The 19,385-nt window shown below is 38.1% G+C and overlaps 2 protein-coding genes across 2 annotated transcripts in view; one reads left to right on the top strand and one right to left on the bottom strand.

The window, feature by feature from the left end:
* Positions 1-2,564: 2,564 nt before the first annotated feature.
* The window catches only part of LOC144665582 (uncharacterized), a 25,991-nt gene continuing 9,170 nt past the window's right edge, over positions 2,565-19,385 (bottom strand). Inside the window, exons 4-21 of the mRNA XM_078526838.1 lie at positions 15,930-15,992; positions 15,350-15,490; positions 14,728-14,904; positions 13,879-13,993; positions 13,169-13,281; positions 12,675-12,746; positions 11,186-11,407; positions 10,588-10,764; positions 10,280-10,459; positions 10,000-10,134; positions 9,203-9,468; positions 8,795-8,876; positions 8,129-8,236; positions 7,415-7,525; positions 6,186-6,227; positions 5,022-5,153; positions 3,937-4,044; positions 2,565-3,053 (exon numbers count right to left, since the gene is read on the bottom strand). Coding sequence (XP_078382964.1) covers positions 2,944-3,053; positions 3,937-4,044; positions 5,022-5,153; positions 6,186-6,227; positions 7,415-7,525; positions 8,129-8,236; positions 8,795-8,876; positions 9,203-9,468; positions 10,000-10,134; positions 10,280-10,459; positions 10,588-10,764; positions 11,186-11,407; positions 12,675-12,746; positions 13,169-13,281; positions 13,879-13,993; positions 14,728-14,904; positions 15,350-15,490; positions 15,930-15,992 — 2,354 coding nt within the window. The 3' untranslated portion in view covers positions 2,565-2,943. The remainder of the gene's footprint in view (positions 3,054-3,936; positions 4,045-5,021; positions 5,154-6,185; positions 6,228-7,414; positions 7,526-8,128; positions 8,237-8,794; positions 8,877-9,202; positions 9,469-9,999; positions 10,135-10,279; positions 10,460-10,587; positions 10,765-11,185; positions 11,408-12,674; positions 12,747-13,168; positions 13,282-13,878; positions 13,994-14,727; positions 14,905-15,349; positions 15,491-15,929; positions 15,993-19,385) is intronic.
* The window catches only part of LOC144665581 (uncharacterized), a 21,774-nt gene continuing 19,748 nt past the window's right edge, over positions 17,360-19,385 (top strand). The window contains exons 1-3 of the mRNA XM_078526837.1: positions 17,360-17,987; positions 18,457-18,549; positions 18,844-18,954. Coding sequence (XP_078382963.1) covers positions 17,420-17,987; positions 18,457-18,549; positions 18,844-18,954 — 772 coding nt within the window. The 5' untranslated portion in view covers positions 17,360-17,419. The remainder of the gene's footprint in view (positions 17,988-18,456; positions 18,550-18,843; positions 18,955-19,385) is intronic.

Here is a 19,385-nt window from a genome sequence, read left to right as displayed (position 1 = left end):
AGACGAAGTCGAGGGAAATATTCGCCGTGATTCACTGAGCCTGAGGCGAATAATTGTTTTAGTGTAATTTTTCAGAGATGAATATCAAGAACTACAAAATAAAGAACCAAAACAAGAAAACAGCAAACACAAGTGCTCGCTTTCAATTGCATACGTGCAAACCAGTTTAATTCGATTGTAAATCAGAATTTACACTTAAGTTTAAGCAATAAAGCGGAACAAAACAAACGCTACGGAAAAGTAGTTATCTGGTATCTTTGTTTAATCGTTGGTGACTTGTGAGCAATTGTGCGAATCCTCTTAAAATGAGTAGCTCTGCTCAGAAGAGAACTCAATAATGTCAGTCGATCTGACTGAGTTCTCATGGCCGCGTGCAATCTCCAAAACCAGAGTGTTTACGACAATTCTAATGCCTTGAGAACCACCTCCTGAACATATTCTCGGTGCAGCAGCCTTGGTAGTCAATCTTTAAATTCCCAATGTTTTGACTGTCAAGGACTTGGAGTGATTTCTTTCGAATGAGCAAAACTTTCATTCCGCAAATGACGCCAAGGTGCCAGAATGACAAAGTTGTCATGGCTTAGTAGCCAAGCCTTGAAATAAAAAAAAAAAAAAACAAAAAAATTTCATTCCAGATCAGTGCACACAGTAAGTACCACATAACACATCATTTGGGTGTTTATGCCATCAGAATGATCAGTAACAGTAACAGTTGACCATTTTATTACAATTCTGTTAAAAGGAGGCCTCCTACAGGTTGTTATTATATTATTATTTACACGATGCGTCCACGGAAGGCGTGGAAAGCAACAATGAGTTCCTCCGCAGAGTTTCTTTTTATTTTCCTTATTTAACGTCCTTAAGAACATGATTAATATTGAAATAAATATGGGAAAACAAATTTACACTTTTTAGGTGTAGAGTGCGTTGATTTTTCGCACCTATGTCCACTCAAAGCAAAGGAGGGGCAGTGCTCTTTTGATCCAAGCTAGATGCTCAAGAACTGCGTGAAAAGCTGTAGAGTCGGAGCCTGTGGTAGGGGTCGTGGTATATCTATCTCACAGATTCTATATTCTGAGTCTTGAATAACATGTAAAACAATCTCGGGTAAACATCAACAACGGTGAGACATTTACCCAAAAAATTCTCGCGAGTTGCCCAAATTTTTAGGGAAACAGTCTAAAAGAAACGAGGGTCATACGGCGCACTAACATAGGCCTATATAAGGAAGTGAAAAATTCTTAATTAGTATCTTTCATTAAAGCACATAAAACGCGTTAAAAGAAAAAGCTGTCTCTGTCATTTTGACGGCCAAAGATATCAACGATTAGATCCATGCCATTGTTGACTACAGAGTTGGAATATGCCCTTCCAATGCCAATAAGTGCGATAACACGTATTAATATACAATCTTCGTTCGCTGTCCAAAATCCACGCGCGCCATTGGTTAAAATCGATCACGATGAACTCGAAATTTTCAATACTGCACTCGGCTACGCCTCGTGCAGTATTGAAAATTTCTCGTTCATTGTGCGGCCAGCGCGTGCGTGTATTTGTCAACAAAACACTCACAACAGTCTCTAACCCATAAATAATTTACTGACACGTTGTTGCCCCATCAGGTGCTTCGGAGATATTAAATTTTCAATCTGCGAAACCCACTAGTCTGATATGAATAATTTTGCAGAACACGAAGCAAGGATATGTACAACATTGGAAACTCTGGAAACATATCAAATAGATCCTTCTCGTGCATTGTCTCCAGCATTTCTGGAACAGTCATGAAGCCTAATCCAACGAAAACTCGCGTACATTGACATTTTCTGCTAGGCTTCCAGAATCTCGCCGTCGATTTTGTAAAATTTAGCAACGCGGAGAAGATTTCTTTATCAGGTTTTTAACTGTGACAGATATTTGCAGTACAGTGCCCAACAATAAAAAAAATTACAAATATGTACATATATGATCCCCTTCACTAATAACCAGAAAATCATCTGTACATGCTAGGCAACCACTGTCTCGTGTGAATTTTCTGGCTTTACCATGCCGACTTCAGCTTAAAATAGATAATATTTACCTGTTCGAAAAAAAAACCCACAAAAACTTCTTTAAAAACTGGCTTTGACCAAATTTCTCTTGCTGCCCAACAAATCTGAGTTGCTCAATTTTTTTCTTTTTTTTTTTTTTTTTGGGGGGGGGGGGCTGGGGCTAGCTTGGGGTTAATCCGTGTAATGTATTCAACGAGAACGATATGTGTAGCAATACTGGAGCAGTAGATGGGTAGGTGGAAAATTCTTTGCCAACTTCCTGAAAGTTAAACTCATTAAAAGCCACTCTGGCAAAAAAAAAAAAAAAAAAAAAAAAAAAAAAGGAATTACAGGAAGGCGGCTGCCGAGCTACCGAGAGGGACAGAAGATTGGTCGCCATAAATATCATTTATCTCTCTGTTGAGCTATGCTGAAAAAAAAGGGCCATCGTGTTCCTTTTGCGCGCTCATTTTGCGCGAAATCAGGCGTAATAAACACAGGGAAACCCTTTGGGAATTATTTTAATCGAAACAACACTTTTGTGAATTACGTCTTTATTACCTCAGGTCTGTATCTCCTTAATTCATTGAGACTGTATACTAGCTAGGATGTGATATTTATCCATCTTTATATGCCTCCCATTTGCAAAACTAGTAATACGCTCTTTCGACCTGTTATTTATAACTTTTAATAACTGGCCCCCATTATCACAGGAAACAGAAATTCATCGTAACCTTTCAAGTAAAAGCTATATATTCGTTTCTGTGGTTAACTTGAGTAACCTATTAACTCTACAATGAATACTTTTATGGAAACTGTAAAACAAAATATTATAACCCTCTAGAGAAAAAACATCGAGCTGAAGGACTGGACCATTGCGGCAGGTCAAGCTTCATGTAAGACATACGTGGTGTATCTAACATTTATTACAACTCTTTTTGCAGTGCACCAGCATGAAATCCAGGTTCTTGTCGCATTCTCCAAGTTTTGCCCACAGTCCACACTTAACATGGTTGTCTCCACAAGCTTTAAACAAACCAAATAAGATATGTTACACACAGCAAGGTGCAAAATCCTCTAAAGGTTTTTTGAATTGTCTTTTGGAGCAAGGGCAGTTCTGTTCCCTGGGCATGGTAGTATTTTGTTACCTATACAATGAGGGTCTTTTATACTCTGGCAGACGATTTTGAGCGTCGGTCTGGTGGAATTTGTTTTGGCGGATTACGAGAAATATATGTCGGTCTCGGTCTTAAGGAATAAATAATAGAAATTTACGGACTAGGAAGGAAAAGATATGGCGGTCTGCAGACTGAACGACCCCATATTTTTACAATGTAGGTCTTGGTCTGCCTCCTTTTTTATGGGGTAGTAGCTCTCCTTTCTTGTAATATATTATTTTTTTAAAAAAAATAGCAAACGGCACCATATTTTGTCAATTCTCATTAAACAAAAAAAAACAAACACTAAAATATACAAACAAATAGGTGGAATAGCAACCAAAATAATTTGAAATTGGATCAGCAACACAAGCGGGGTTCTTGCGCCGCTAAAATGCTGGCAGTAGTTCTCGTATGTTTCAGTAGTTTGGTTTTGTCCTTCCTGTGCTTTGCTAAAAGGTACGCAGGTCAACTTCTTGATTATTCTCACATCAAGCCTGTACGTAGGCTCCACAAGGCAAAATGACCCTCGGCAAGTTCCCAAGGAGTCTTCTCATAATTTATTTTTATTGATTGAGCTTTTTTTGCTGTCGAGTTCCCGTAACGAGCAAGCATTTTAAAAAAGACCCCAAAAGTGAAATCTGAAATGTCTGAAATCCGCTGCAAATTATTCAAATAATCGAGATCCAGACGGCAGACACTGGATGCAAGTCATCTTTGGAATGTATCTACAACAAATACAATTAACTTACCACAGACATGGCAGCTGTTGTGACAGTTTTTTAACATCCAGTCTTTGTTGTTGATACACTCTTCTTTGGACGCCCATTCTGGACATTTTGACCAATTGTCTTTACAGACTGGAAAATAAAAAGATGCAGTATTAATATATATGTGGTTTTAAAAATTATAAAAGCACATGCATTTTAACCGAGCGCAAGGGCAACTCTGAGGAGCGCTTTCTGTCAAGCGAAAGTATCCAATGGAAGAGGGAAGGTGTCCATTTCTTGGGAGAATTTTCAAAATGAATTAAACATTTTTTGTAAACATCAGCCAACGATTTACTACAATTCACTGAGACTATTTTAGCTTCGTTTGAATGCTTAAATCAATTTCCGAACTTGTCCGAGGGCTTTCGAAAATCTACAAATATTTCCGAAGTATTTTAACTCTGTTCTTAGTTAATGAATTTTAAGCTTAGCCTACTCCTTTATCTCATATTACCGTGCAGAGTTGAATTAGTATAGGCCATAACCATGACAACGCCCCCCCACTTAAAAATCCCGATGAAGTAACAACCAATTGCAATCAGAGAGCTGAAGAATTACTTGCCATATAATACATATTATATAAACTGCAGTGTTTTAGCAAGTGGTAGCAAATCGATAAAAATGTGTGATATCATTTTTGACCAATCAGCTTGCAGAGTTTGCCATGTTTTAATTCTAAATGGACAGACCATGAACGTAATGACGCTCCTGAAATCAATGAGCCAAAGTTTATCGACATTAAGTCGAAGTATCTTCGGATAGTCCTCGGAAATCTTCAGAAATGTCCGGAAAAGTGGAAAATGTTCGGAAACACTCGTACGACCCTCCGACAACATTTTGAAAATCTTCGAAAAACTTTGGAAAATCTTCGGAATATTGTCAAAGGCTTCGATATTAGTAGGTTTCTATAATAAACAGAAAAAATCATGGTTGCTTGGAGATATGAAATTTATCTTCTCGTGTTTAATCGCTGCCCTCACTCATGGGATATCGACTTGAACACTCGAACACTCCGCGCCACCATGTATTATCCTCTATATATCTGCATGTTATAGTGGGTTAATTACCACAAGATCCGCAGCTCAGAGCACATTTCTGGGACATAAAGGATGGATTCTTCGAACACTCGCCCATTGTCTTCCAAATGGGACACTGCCTTTCGTCGCTATCCTTACACATAGGTGGTGCTCCTGAAATACCTTAAACGACAAAAACGTCAGATATTAAGTAATTATTGAATGAGGTTGAGCATGATATCGTGAATTATCAAAACCGAGGTCTGTGTTATCTGCCGAAGCCGAAGACTGAGGCAGATAACACAGACACGAGGTTTTGATAATTCACGATATCATGCGAAAACCGATTTCAATAATTGTTTTATTATACGTTTTCAAACAATTTGCCATCACTCTTTCTAGCGCCGGCGTAAAACTTCGTCAGAACATTGACCAAAGCGGTTTTATCTTGTGGTTCCTCCAGGTTCTTCTCCCTCAAATAATCATTCAGGATTTTTACACTTGTTTTTGTTGTTCTCTTGGTGTTTTTAGAATATTTATTCTCGATCGAAACTTTATTTTCCTCTTCGGAAACGGAGGCGAATCGCTCATCCATATTTTCAAAAGGTTGACAGCACTACACGGACGAGGAGCTTGGAAACTAGGCGGACTTTGAACTCGACATGATAACCCAATAACTGCTGCAGATATGTCAAGCTCACATGCTACTGTACTGTATATTGACTGAATGCTTACATGTTTTAAAGTAATTCTAATGTATAATAATCACGGGTGTCAGTAGTTGGTAAGACTGTTGAGATTAAGGTTCATTGGTCAGTTCAGTGAAACTTGACTCATTTGAGGAGGAGGTCAGTGAGGATGTTGACGTAAATGCAGATTGAAATTAGAAATTTGAAATCTAAAACATTTATGATTCAGTGGCTGGTTTTGGTCGTTGACTTCGTCAATTTTTATCCACAGCTGTCCCTTTTTTCCTGGTATGCGTCACACAAACTGTATCTTGTGATGTTGGCTTCTAAGGGATATATATACATTGCAAAACCAAAACAACCATCAATTTGATGACGTACTTTACTCCAGATTCTCATTAGTGTCTTTTTAAATGTTTAAACTGTCTTATTGGTAAATGTACTTTTTCCAGACAGTTTCGAAAAATTCAGTGTTCAAGAATGATAAGAGAGTGTGCAATAATTGCAGCAAACAAAACTCGCTTACCTGCCTGCCCTACCAGGGGGAGTATTGCACCCGTCGGTGCATCTAAACAAACATAATACAGTTAGTTGACCTGACTTACTGAACTTTGTAATTAGTTTGTAAGGGCCGAATCGCACTAGCGGAAAAACTTTGTAACAATTGATAGATTTCATCATTAACGTGTCACTTGTCACAGAAAACAAGTGCGAGTGCGTTTTTTGAGACCTAGAACTTGTCCAACATTTCAGGAAAACAAAGAAGCAGTTGTCTTATGATTGGTCCGCGTTGCACGCGCGATAGATGTTGTCAAACAATTGCAAAAACAAGTGCGAACGACTTGTTGGACAAGGGCAAATTTTGTCAAAACGGACAAATCATCAAAGGGGCCGAAGTCCTGCCTCAAGGCAGGACTTTTTATGACAAGTCGCATTCCCATGCCCCTCGTAATGCCAGATAACAATACGTTGTTGATTGGCTATTGTGTTTGGCCCAAATTGCACCGAAAAACAACACGCACTCAAAAGTTGTTAGGATAGTATGCACCGTGATGTGGCTCTCACTATCGTAATCCAGCCGCAAAATCTTTTCGCGAGAGGCAAAGCATATTTATAAGTGAAGTGTTTCGGCCAAATGTAAGAATGAGAAAAGAAAAAGTTATCTTGAGACGACTCATTATTCTACTGCATGAGAACGCGTACTTTAAATGCCAATTGTTTTAGATTTTTTACCGCGTTGTACTGCATATTTGATGTTTGCCCAAGACGGCCGTGCTGAGAAATGTACAAGGATGGCAGAAGCACGTGCAGAGCTATTGTACTAATAATTACACCTTTTGTTTTCTTCAAAATGTCTCTGACTTGTCGCGACAATTTTGTTTTTGTAAAAAATGTTATGACATTTAAAACTTGTCCGCTGGTGCGATTCGGCCCTAAATGTTTACCAGTTCTTAGGAACTTACAATGTCATGTCAAGTATAACAAGGGTAGCCCGTTCGCACATGCACATTGTGTTAACAATATTTTAAGTGGGTTTAGTTGGTAGTGTGTAATGTGGATAATATGAATTTGTTTCCGCCGTTATTGACTCTGCACATTGACAAAGTTGAATTAAACCATGCCTTATCCACCGACTCATTAATAACATCATAAATCATTATAACTTTAAAAAACGAAGCTTGTGATCCCGATCCTCCCCGCCTCATTCGGCCCGGTAAGATAATATTGCTTTAATTAACTAAAGTGAGTACTTACGGCAAACTTTGCAGCTTTTCTGGCAGGACGCACGCATGAAGACAGGATTCTTTAAGCAGCCGTTTGGCTGAGCAGCCCAAGCCGGACAGTTGTCATTGTCATCTTTGCATTCTGTAGGAAAATCAAACAAAAACGGCAAAAAACTAAAATTTATCGTTAAGGAAATATTCAAAACGATATTACCGCTAACCGGTGGGTGAGTAGTTAAGGTATTTCACCGCATTTTAAATCATATTTTTTTAAACGTAGAAAAAAGACCAATGGATTAATAAAAACCCAAGAACAAACAAAGATGGCTTAACTGACAAAGATTTTGACAGATTGCAAACGACACACGTGAAAAAGTGCTGTTTTTTCAAGATGCATTCTCTCCGACGTAATGCCGTAGTAAATCCAGTCAAAATGGTTTAAATCTGTGCAAAAATACTCATTGACAAATTTAAGGTCGTGTAAGGAAGCTATTTAGTCTTGAAGGGCGAGAATAGTAACTGTTGTCGAAGAAGCACCGACTAATATTAATTGAACACAATGTGCAATTCAAAAAATTATTATCAGTCATCTTGTTAGAGTTAAGACATCCACAATGACCTAACACAAGTAATCACTCTAACACTAAAATTAAATTGCAAGGAAACGGGAAAACGCCTTTGTCGTAAAAGAAACGATATCGACCGAAATGTATAAGAGACTTAAAAAAAAAACACTCTATCCTACCACACGTGTCGCAGCTTCTTGCACAATGCTTGCTCATAAACTTGACATTTGTCTTACAAGCCCCTGCTGCCTTCCATTTTGAACACGACACATAGTCGTCCTGACATGCTGGGAAAAATGAGGTTTAAAAAGTAAAATATACCATACTCATAAAGTCACCAAATGAAAACGGCTCGCTAGAATAATGGAGTCGCACATACAAAACAGCCTTTTATGATCACAAATTTATGTCTTTCTCATTTAAAATACCGTCGAACACCATCCTCATACTAACACCACTAGTGGGCAGTTCAACTGGCCCAGAGTAGCCAGAATAGATGTTATCTCTATGTCAATAATCGAGCTCCATAATACGTACACTCAGCTCCCCATTTGATTAAAATAGTATTTGACCGTATCATCTATAGGTAATATAAACGGGATTCAATGGTCTTGTAGTGTTCATTTAGCAGGTTGATATACATTATCTTTGAAAGAATTGAGTCCGAAAGGGGGGCGTGGGGCATTATATTTATAAACCTTTTATTAAACATTTTAGCAGAAGGAGTGTTGTATTAGTTCTTTTTTCAACTAGCAGCTAGTAAATCAATAAAATGAAAAATAAACGATGGCAGCTAAAAACGTTTATTTTTAGGTATTTTTAAGAAGACATGGTTTGAAACTTACAGCAGGGTCCAGGATCTATGTAAACGTCATCAATAGCAATATCAGAGTATCCTGGCTGACCTATCTGGGCAATAATTTTGATCTACAATAAAACAACAAAACAAATTAATAGACGAAAGATAAAAGATGATAACAGATATCGTTTAACTTTTCAACAACTTATTATAGCTATAAAGGGTACGCTGGTTAATGCCTCCTTCCACCTTCTGGAACAGCATGGGAAGGGGGGAGAGGAAATGGCAAAATTTAAATGGTGTTAGTTGTGAAAAGATTATAACCCGCGTTTTTCCCAAATGGTTTTGTCTGGATTAAAAGTTACTGTATCAAAATTAGCACTTGTTGGTTCAGTCAGTTTTCATAGTTTGCTGATGCATTGTTTATAATCACGATAGGTTTCATTAGCATTACCTGATATTTCACTCCCTCTGGAACGTCTAAGTTGGCTTGAGCTCCAATCCAGTGAACACCTTGATCACCCGCCTTGTGAAAAACAGTCGTTTCCTTTTGTCCTGATTGCTGCAGTGTTACAAAAAGTGAACCCATTGTTTTGCCATACATGGTATAAAAAAACTTCATGCACTGACCACCTCTAGGGGCGGTCAGCCAAGGGCTTCGAAGAATGGCGCGATTTCCAGCTTGGGCAGGTGCAGATGATTCCATATATAGATAATAACCTGCAGGAGAAATGTAAGTGATCGATACAATATGAGCGGCTGATCTGAATTTACTATGGCAAGCCGAAGGCCAGTCATGCATTGAAAATACCAATAGAGATCGGGAAATCCTGTATCGGATTGTGACAAGCTTCAAAACACTAAATTGATGTAATCAGTCACTCCCGTTATGTATCAAAATTACAAAATGACATATTCTGTATGAAAACTACAGAATTCCTTTTGCATTAGGATTTACGACGCATGACCTAAATAGCGCCTTTCCATTGGATCCATTTCTTTTGAATTATTAATGAATTTGCACCATTCAAGCTGTCTGTGCAAATTTATTGTTTAATAAAGACTTAAGACTTCGAGTTTCTCAACGTTCGCAATTGCGATATTAACTACAGTACAGAAAAAACGTTATTTGCCGGCCTAGGTCGGTCCGTATTGGGAACAACTGTACCCTTGGTCTTAAGCAAGACTCAAGACCTCGGGTACAGTTTTTCCAAATACGGACCTCCCGGCCGGCAAATGACATATATATACCTTTGCCGGTGGTGTGGTCTCGACTGGGTCCAGTTTGCATTGTCTGGGTAAAGTCTCTTTTCCGGCTCCACTGTATGTCACCAACGTTGGTCCACATTCCCAACAGTTTACTATCGAAATCAGTGTCTTCATAACCTGTAAATACAAAACAAACAAAACAAAAAAGTGTTTATAAAGTCTCATATTGAAAGGAACCTGACTTATCTTGTTGCTGTTGTTGTTGTTGTTGTCGTACTTGACATACAGTTATTACTAAAGTAAAGTAATAATAAATTCTCACCAAGTTTACATCTCCTCACTGTACAGACGCCTTCTTCCTTTGAGTCTCCGGCACAATATTTCCCACCATGCTTTGGCTCAGGTTTGTCGCACTTTCTGAATCGTGTTCTTTTACCGTCATCACATTGAGCATCACAGACTGTCCAGTCTGACCAGCGGCCCCAGTTACCATCTACTTTGGCTGTCGCAATAAAAATTAAAATTCTTATTTAAATTTTTTCACACCAGAACTAGTTTGAAACGTAGACAGCAGGGATAATTAATTTAATAAGCAATTCTTTGTTGTTATCTTTAAAGAGAAAATTTCACCTGGGCACTCGTGCCTGCCACAGTGTACTATTTGTGTCTCGATACCATAGTCATTCACGTTACCACCACAGGCTTTGATGTTTCCTGAATGGTAGCAGTATCGCTGTCGTTCTTTCTTGCAGTCTTCGTCACAAGGAGTGAACTCTGACCATTGGGTCCAGCTGTTTCTAGTTTTCGCTGCAGTGTATAAGGCAAAATAAATTGAGGAAGTCAAAACGTATTCCTTCTAGCTTCTTGTTAGGAACACTACATTATATCTTATTAATGAGGCTCCAAGCTATATTATGGGCCGGTTTCTTGGTCATGAATATCAGTTAAAAATATTAAAATAAAAATCGTAAATTATCAAACAGGAGAGGTATTTAAAACATTTTAAAAGCCATGTCGAACAATTTTTCCCGTATTCAAACACTTCAAAAATCATAGATTATTAAACACAAAGGAATTTTAAATATTTTAAAAGTCATGACGAACAATTTTCCCGTATTCAAACACGCTGAAAATTGGTGGGTTTATTTAGTTTTAGGTTATCATTCTTTTCATCTTATCAATATTTCCAGATGGACCACAATTTCTGTTTAAAGCGCTGTATACGTACTTTGGCAGTCGTACAAAGCGTTCAGCTCGACAATGTCCTGACGACTCAAAGTTTTTTCAGGCATTCCAAAGTTGTCGTTTGGTCTGTCTATCCTGATGATCGTGTCCAGTCCATTCTTGGTAAAAGCTCTTCTGTCATAGTGCATGATGGACCGAAAATCGTAATCTTTTCCAACCATGTCAATAGTTTTGTAGCTATACTTGTCAAACTGGTCTGAAAATCCTGTAAACAATTAATGAAATATTAATATACAAGTTTATAAAGGCCACGATTTTTAACTACCAGACATTCGTTAGCCTGCTAAACTATTTTAGATTGTTCCCTTTTTAAGCGATGACTATCGCTTAATGCCGGCATGCGAGTTGGGGTAACTCCGGATTACAACCTCGACCGAAGAGCACTGAAAACTAGGTACATTGGCTTATTCCCTTATGAGATTCACCACATTGTTTCAGTTTTAGAAGGAAGAGTCATTCTTTGGATCATCGGTGTATAGTAAGAACTTGTGAACCTTACCAGGGTTTACATCAAACAAAGAACGGCTAAAACAACAAAGAGCCTCGAAAAAATAAAGAGCAGGAAACGACTCATAAAAAGGGAAATTTTCTAAGTTTTTACAACAAGGTAATTCGCCGGTTCTAAGCAACTTGAGTCTTAGCAAATTGTGTTTGATTTCTTGCTATTTACAGTCAATTTCACATAACTTTACCGTGCCGCGTTGCAAAGTTCGTTGGGAAATTGGGAACTACATTACGAAGTAGCCAAAAGCCGATCAAATTGTGAACTTCGGAACAAAATTCCCAACTTTGGCGGAAGTTCAGTCGCGCCAAAGTTTTAACCCATTTGTTCGGATCGAAACTGACCAGCAATGATGAAACGGGCCTTTTTCATGAGATGTTCACTTGCTCTTAAAAAGCCAGTTTTTAATAAAGGGCATGATCCTGTAGTAGCCTAACATTTTTCGAGTCTATTTTGGTAATAGTAACTGCTGTTACTTTCTTCCTTTGCAAACTAAATCAATAATATAAAACTCTTGTTCAATAGCAGCAAATCTCCGAGTAAAATGTATACTATTTGAAATTTTGTGCCAGACAATACTGAGACAATGCTGTTAAATCATGCTTTTATCAACAAAATTCAAACAATTTTAGCATTGAATTGCTTCGGTATCCAGTGGGCTTGAACGTCATCGCTTCTGCATGCTTTGCGTGCCGGTTATGTTACACAATGTTAGAACGCGGCCCAGAGTATACATTTGTAGATTATAAGACTTTATGAGGTATCCGTTAGATAGCTTGCTGACAGAGATGATGTAATAGTACTACTAAAACAAACAGTTAACAAATGACCAGATGATCCTATCTGTATGGCGTAAACAGTGAATAGTGAAAAGTCTCATAAATGACTTATGTGTTTTCGATTTATGAGGTATCCGGTATCAAACTCTGCATGCAACAGTTAATTATGCAGATCAATGCCAGTAACTCACCATCAAGAATGTTTTCCCACTTTACTTCTACAAATCTGTCCCTATCATCTCGAGCTTGTTCATGGAAGAATCCTGGGAATAATAAAAAAATAAATCTGGCAAATGATGACAAAATAAGACAAGGAGTAGGTAGGAATTTGACGGTCATAAAAGTAGAAGACAACAAGTAAGGAAACTATAAAGCACTTGAAGGATTTTTTTAGCACATATTAATTGTTGACCATTACGATACGTAAAAGGGCATGTACCCAAAGAAGCGGAAAAGTGGCCATTAAACCTCTCACTCTTGAGTAAGTGCCCGAGTTCAAAATTGAAAAATGGTCTTATTTCACTTTGAGACTAACCAAAAACCAATATACAAACATTAAAGATCTACTCTATAGCTTTCATTTAAAATGTAACACACTTGAGTTTTATAAAGGAAACTATCAAGCGAATAAACAAGAGTTGTGGTTTCTGGGTTTACCTTTAGAGACATTAATTTCCACTCTTACCTAAAGCGTGTAGAAGCTCGTGTAAAATGGTGCCCACGAAATTACACCCATTCCCAAGGGAAACTTTTTGACCACCAGCAGAAGCGTACATTTTACCCACCTTAGAGGAGCACCTGGAATGAATAATGTTTAATTTAAAAAATGAAAAATATTCAGTGTTTTGTAAGGTAAGATTAAAAGTGGTCACAAAGCGTGTGTCGTGTTAGTCGAAAAATAACGAGCAGTTTTTCTTAAAAGAAATTGGAATACCCTTTCAACATATGGTCCATACAGTCCAAGCATACAAATTGGCCGCGTTATATAGACTGTCCAAGAAATTCACACAAATTACCAACCGCACAAGATCGTTAATAAATTATAACGTGTCCAACTCAATTCCTCTGGCATTACCCCAAAAGCCAAACAGTACTCAAAGATTGCACCTAATAGTGAATGTTTTTAACAAAAGTATTCTAAAAAGTTGCCTTTTTTTCTTAATTATATAAAAGCCGACTCAACAGTACTTCCTCTGTTACCTTTCCTTGTTATTGCTTTTCATCGTTTAAAAACTTGGAGGGAGGGGAGAATCAGTGCAAACCTAATTTTGTATTTCACTTATAAAGAACAGATGTTAAACTCAGTTTCTTCGTGTGGCATGTCGATTGATCAATAAAGACTGACATATCTAACTGCAAACACTTCGTAAAATATAATTTTTTTTTGTTTTATACCCTTTGTCATTGGCAAAGTAAATATAGTTCTTTTGTCCGTTGTATGGCACAAACTCTAAACAGGTTTTCTGTTCGAGCACCTTAATAGCTTTGTTGAGGTTTTCCTTGATGTGACCTAAGAAGCAGAAATGATTATGTCGATTTAGAGGAATAAGTAGAAATATTTTACGCTTAGGAAGGCGGGGTGGGGGAGGGGATATACTCTTTATCATTGACAAAGTAACTATAATTCCTTTGTCCACTGTACGGCACAAATCTTAAGAGAATATCATTTTCTATGGGAGGTATTGAGGTAAAATATAAAAATATGAAACGAGTTACCTTTTCTATTAAAATGGTATATAAAAGGATAAGGGTTTGATCCTCGGGGCGGAGCTTTTCCGTTTAAACTTTGTTGGGCACCCCTCCCTTCCCAATTGGCACTGGCAAAATGAACCTGAGTGACCGTGACTACCAAACTCTGCTGTAGCTTTGCTTACACGAGCTTTCAGGTCTTCGCTTCGAATTCCAAGTAGCACAGTGGTGGATCCGTATGTACTTAAGTAGCGGGAGGTGGGGTCAGTAAAGCTCGAAAATTTGTTGCTAAAAAACGAGGCCGCAAAAAACTTTTGCTTCCTTTTTTAGGCCTTACATTTTTTCAAAAAACTTAAGGTGAGTATGTTGGGTAGAGGGGGGATCAGCGGGGCTGCTGTGGCGTAGCACGCTATTTGGGTTTTTCCGGCTTCACTGACATGACAGCTTCATTGACTTGGGTTTTGAACTTATAAGGGTCGTGGGTTGTATGTTTTACTTCAATTTGGCTCCTGATTTGACTTAAGCTTTGTGAATAAGAAGTGCTTGGATACTTACTCATATAGTATGGAATTTTGTAGGGGATTTTTCTTGATGTCCAGAGTCGTTTACGGGCCCTAATAGCATTTCTCTTCTTCCTAGACTGACCCCCCTTACAACTCTTTCCAGGGTGTAGTTCTTCGTAAAGCTCACAATCGATTATCATGTCTCCTTGATCGAAAAAGAACCCATTGCCTAAAAAATGAAAAAACACTATGCTCCTAAATTGTTCTTCAAATGTAAAAGGTAAAAGATCTAGTATAGCAAACTACTGGTACATACAATATACTAGCTCTTTTAGCTATTGTGGATGACGACAATTTAGTCGAAAAAGGGTTTCATCTGCATGTGTAATGTAAAATTTTTTCAATGATTTGCAAGGACGTTAGAGCTCCGTGAAGTCTAGGCTACATACGGGAGTATTACGTATAGATTTGAAACTATCAAAATGCCTTATAAAATTTAACATTTGCAGACACCGCGAGGCGAAATCTATTTCTGATCTATTAGCAAGGACCTCTGTGTTAAGGTTTTCAGCTCTTGAAATAAAGAGGTTCATCTTAATATATTCACGAGAACAACAACAACAACAACAACAGCAAAACACGACAAAAACTAGTGAATAACGTCTGAAATGTACCTTCATTAGTTGTTTCGATTACTTCCTGCACATTTGCATGATACTCTCGTTTATTCTGCAGCTCTTTTGTCCTCTTTTCCTGATCCTTTCGCCAGTGTGCAAGATTGACGGCGATTATACGTCCCATCACATTCTCGTAGTCTATCAGAAAAAAAAATAGGCATTAAAGTTAACAACAGGGTTTTTTCCATTAATTAAATGTACTTATTCACCTGTGTTTCAATGTGTTGTTCATTTACTACTGGAACTTTTTTCCAAGTATGTTGAAAATGAGTGATCAAGGAAAACTCGAATGTGCAGGTGTAGATTAGGTGCCACTCGTTTTTGACAATAAAAAACGGTTATAAGACGGTTGTACTTCACCATTTTTCCGAGCTCCAAACAACCCGCTGGGTTCAAGTACATGCTGGTTTCACAAGGTCAAGTTTTCAGTGAACGACCCCGAGATAGTTTTGAGGTCCAGCGTCTAAAAAAACCCGGGTCCAGTGGAGTTTTGAAACAAACGCCCGCATCATTTTACCGATAAAATACAGCGTCTGCCTTCCAAGCTTGCTTTAAGCATCAAAACCAGGCCACAAACCTTTATCTGCTATTTCCCTTATCTCAGGATCATCGACTAAAGTCATGTCCTCTTCAATCCGCCCTGAAAGGGAACAATTTAACATGTCAGTTGATCTTTAATGTTTGTATCCTAATGTATAACAATGGAATATGGCCTCCATTCCCTTCACAATCATCATTGGCCTCAATTAGCGTATTCCTGTATCCAGAAAATGCGATTTTATGTAAAGGCTGGTTTTCTCTAGCGACGGAGTTGCCGTCGGACTCGTAATCAGAAGCGCACACCGTTACGATCTAGTTGATATCAAACCGACAGAGTCGTCGTAAGCTGAGTTTCCGATTCCGCTTATGGATGATTAGCATTGTGATTGGTTTGGTCTCCCGATTCTGCTTGTAGCTCGGTCAATCTAGTTGTCACTGAAACATAAGCGACGGAGTCATAAGCGGACTCGGAAGAAAATGGAAATGTTTTGATTTTTCCGGCTCCGAGTCTAAACACGACCCATGCAAATATTCATGTATTGCCTATGCCCCTGCCTCCTGTTGAGCTAGGCACACACTAGGGGACTAGTCGCAGGGAGTTGTCGCAGAGACTTATCCCTTAGTGTGTACTGGAAAAAATTGACCGATATGTGGGACTATTGGACCTTGCGACTAGTCCCAGAAATAAAACCAGCTTAGTTCGTGGGATTAGTCGCAGGGACCAAAAATGTGGTCCCTGCGACTAGAATTTTGATGCAAAATACGAGTACACACTAGGGGACTGGTCCCCGAAGCAAGTCCCTGCGACAACGTCTCACGATAAAATGGTAATCCCCGGTTAGATTATGACTAAGTATTTGGAAAACAATCCATGACACCTTTTAAGGACGCAAGAAAAATATTGAATTTTCTTTATTATAAATTTTAAGTTCAAGGACAAATAAATAGTGCCGGGCCAGCTTCAACGTGGCATGGAGAAAGTTATTTTTTCTAGCTTAATAAAATTATTCGCACGGAAATTTACTTTAATTACTCCGTTATTTTGCAAATTTATTTCAATTCTCAAGAAAGGTAACCTTTAATTTCTATTTGGCTAAAAAATGAACCACCAGTCGACCTTTTTCTATTTGCTGGTGTTTTGGCAAAAAGCAGGTGGAAAGTTAATAAAGACCACTTTAACTTTTATCGTGACACTGCCAGTTTATTGTCAGAAATTCTGAGATAAAAAAGCCAGTGCAACGACGACTTTGTTAGCGCGGAAACACAACTGTTCAATTAAGCACTGAGGCGTTTGCTTCGTTAGTTAACCCGCTAAGTTAGACACCTGTGCTTTTTCTTTACGATCCCTGTAATGTTAGATGAAGGATATGAAGACACGCTTAGGAACCTAGTCACGAATAAATAATACATATCACAAACCTTCTTTTCCATTGAAAGGGTGAATATATTATTTACAGTTACGAGCACTTTGCAAGCCAAAAATTTCACAATGTTGAACTTCCCGTGAAAAAATATTTGCTTTTAAGGATGTTGTGGCTACAATATTTGCCTGTTTTGATTGTTATGACTTGCAGCTATAACACCGTGACGGTCACTGGATTGACAATTACATCGCAAAACATCAAAGTGTTAGAGAATCGCTCGCTTAAAAACAACTCCGCATCGTGGACACATAAAAACAGTGCTATTAGTTTGACTGGTCGTCCGACGAAGCGACAGACACAATCACCGGATGTGGATAATAGCGAATTATCAAACTTAGAGAGCTTTTACGACCATCAATTGACAGATGAATTCGATGTCAAGAATACGGAGGATCAGGAGGCACCATCCTACAGACAGGTTATTTTCGATCCAAATGTCGTTAACGCGTTAAGACCTCCTCGTCCGTATCCTTTTCAACCCTTACATGTTCACTGGAGACCTCATATTGAACCTGTGGAGATTATTCCAAATCCTATTCAGGTGCATCACTATAGAAAAGTTCCGGTAGCCATTCGTGTGCCCAAATATGAACATGTTCCTGAACCGTATTATGTTCCTTACAAACCATCACCGGATTACTCGGTCACTCACGTGGATGTGTACCACCCAGGTCTGTAGAAAGCCTTTTCAGTTTTATAAACACTATTTAATTCTTTAAATAAGAGGTCGATTAGTTTAGTTTTTTCCTTATACTAATGTGGTGATTATTCGTTCGATGGGTAATTCATTTAATTTTTGTCAGTAAGTTCCCAGTAAATAATTGCTGTAAAATTGCGAAATCTTTTGAAAGCAATAAACTTGAAAATATAAATAAATTTTTGTTGTTTCAAGAAGAAAGCGTGCGTGACCAAAATTATCTTTTTAAAACGAAGTTTTGACATAACACGGGTAGGGACGGCTGCGTTTTTAAGCCGTCCCGTGATTAGTCGGGTTGTAGTAAAGCCTCGAATTTTCAGTGTACTCCAATTTTGCAGTTTAAACTAATAGTGGATAATGGAAAAGAGTAGTAGCTTTCATTTATAAAATATGAATATGAACTACAATAGTGATGTTTGCATTGGATGCTATTTTTGTTTCAGGTAATCCATGCAGAAATGGCGGTATCGCAGTGTCCAGTCGCTTTGGCTATCATTGCCTTTGTTCAAGAGATTACCATGGAAGGTTTTGTGATGGTATAAAACTATCAAATTTTGTCTTTGAAAAATGTTAATAAGTGCAACTAGAAAGCAAAATTACTGATCTGTTGCGATACCACAGTAGAGAAGTACAATAAATTTCATAGTCACACGACATTACATTGCATCACCTCATAACTGAAAGTTCCAATGAAACAAATGAAAAAAGTAATGATTTGCAAACGTTCAGTTAAAACGTAATTCCTTTTGTTTTTGAGCCTGATTTTAAAAATCATAATGCTGGTGAAACGGTGCCGCAATTAAGCATCTTTTTGTTATTTTTGTTTACAGCCAAGTTGTATTGTGCATCAAGCCCATGTGAACACGGAGGCACGTGCGAGGAAATAGAAAACAATTATCAATGTCAATGCAAAACTGGATACATGGGTTACAACTGTGAAGGTAAAATAAATAAATCAATATACATTACAAATGAATAGAACTATTTATTGCCGTTATCATCTAGTAACACAATATTACTGTTGTATGCTGATAAACTGACGCACTTATATTCTCCTATATATTTGTGCACTTTTAACACTATGGCCAGTATAACTGAGTCAATTATTCTTGTACTTCCAGCTATTCGGCTAGCGCCGACCAAATTTGGAAGAAATTCCAATTATTGGATCGCAACCGCCCAATATCAAAAAGTATTATACATTGTAGTCATTAGCTGTCTTCTCATTGGCTAAGAGCCTACAGCTAATTCTGGGAATCCGCGCAACCCCGCGCAACCTACAGATTAGTGAATAATCTGCTAGCAGATTATTCACTTATCTGTAGGTTGCGCGCGCAATGCATGATTTCCAAGAGCAATGTGTCAGGCATCT

This window comes from Oculina patagonica, chromosome 9 (genome assembly GCF_052425735.1).
Source record: "Oculina patagonica isolate OP01 chromosome 9, crgOcupat, whole genome shotgun sequence".
Taxonomy (NCBI): Eukaryota; Metazoa; Cnidaria; class Anthozoa; order Scleractinia; family Oculinidae; genus Oculina; species Oculina patagonica.
The sequence above is the reverse complement of the archived record's forward strand: the minus strand, read 5'-3'. Positions and strand labels throughout refer to the sequence as shown.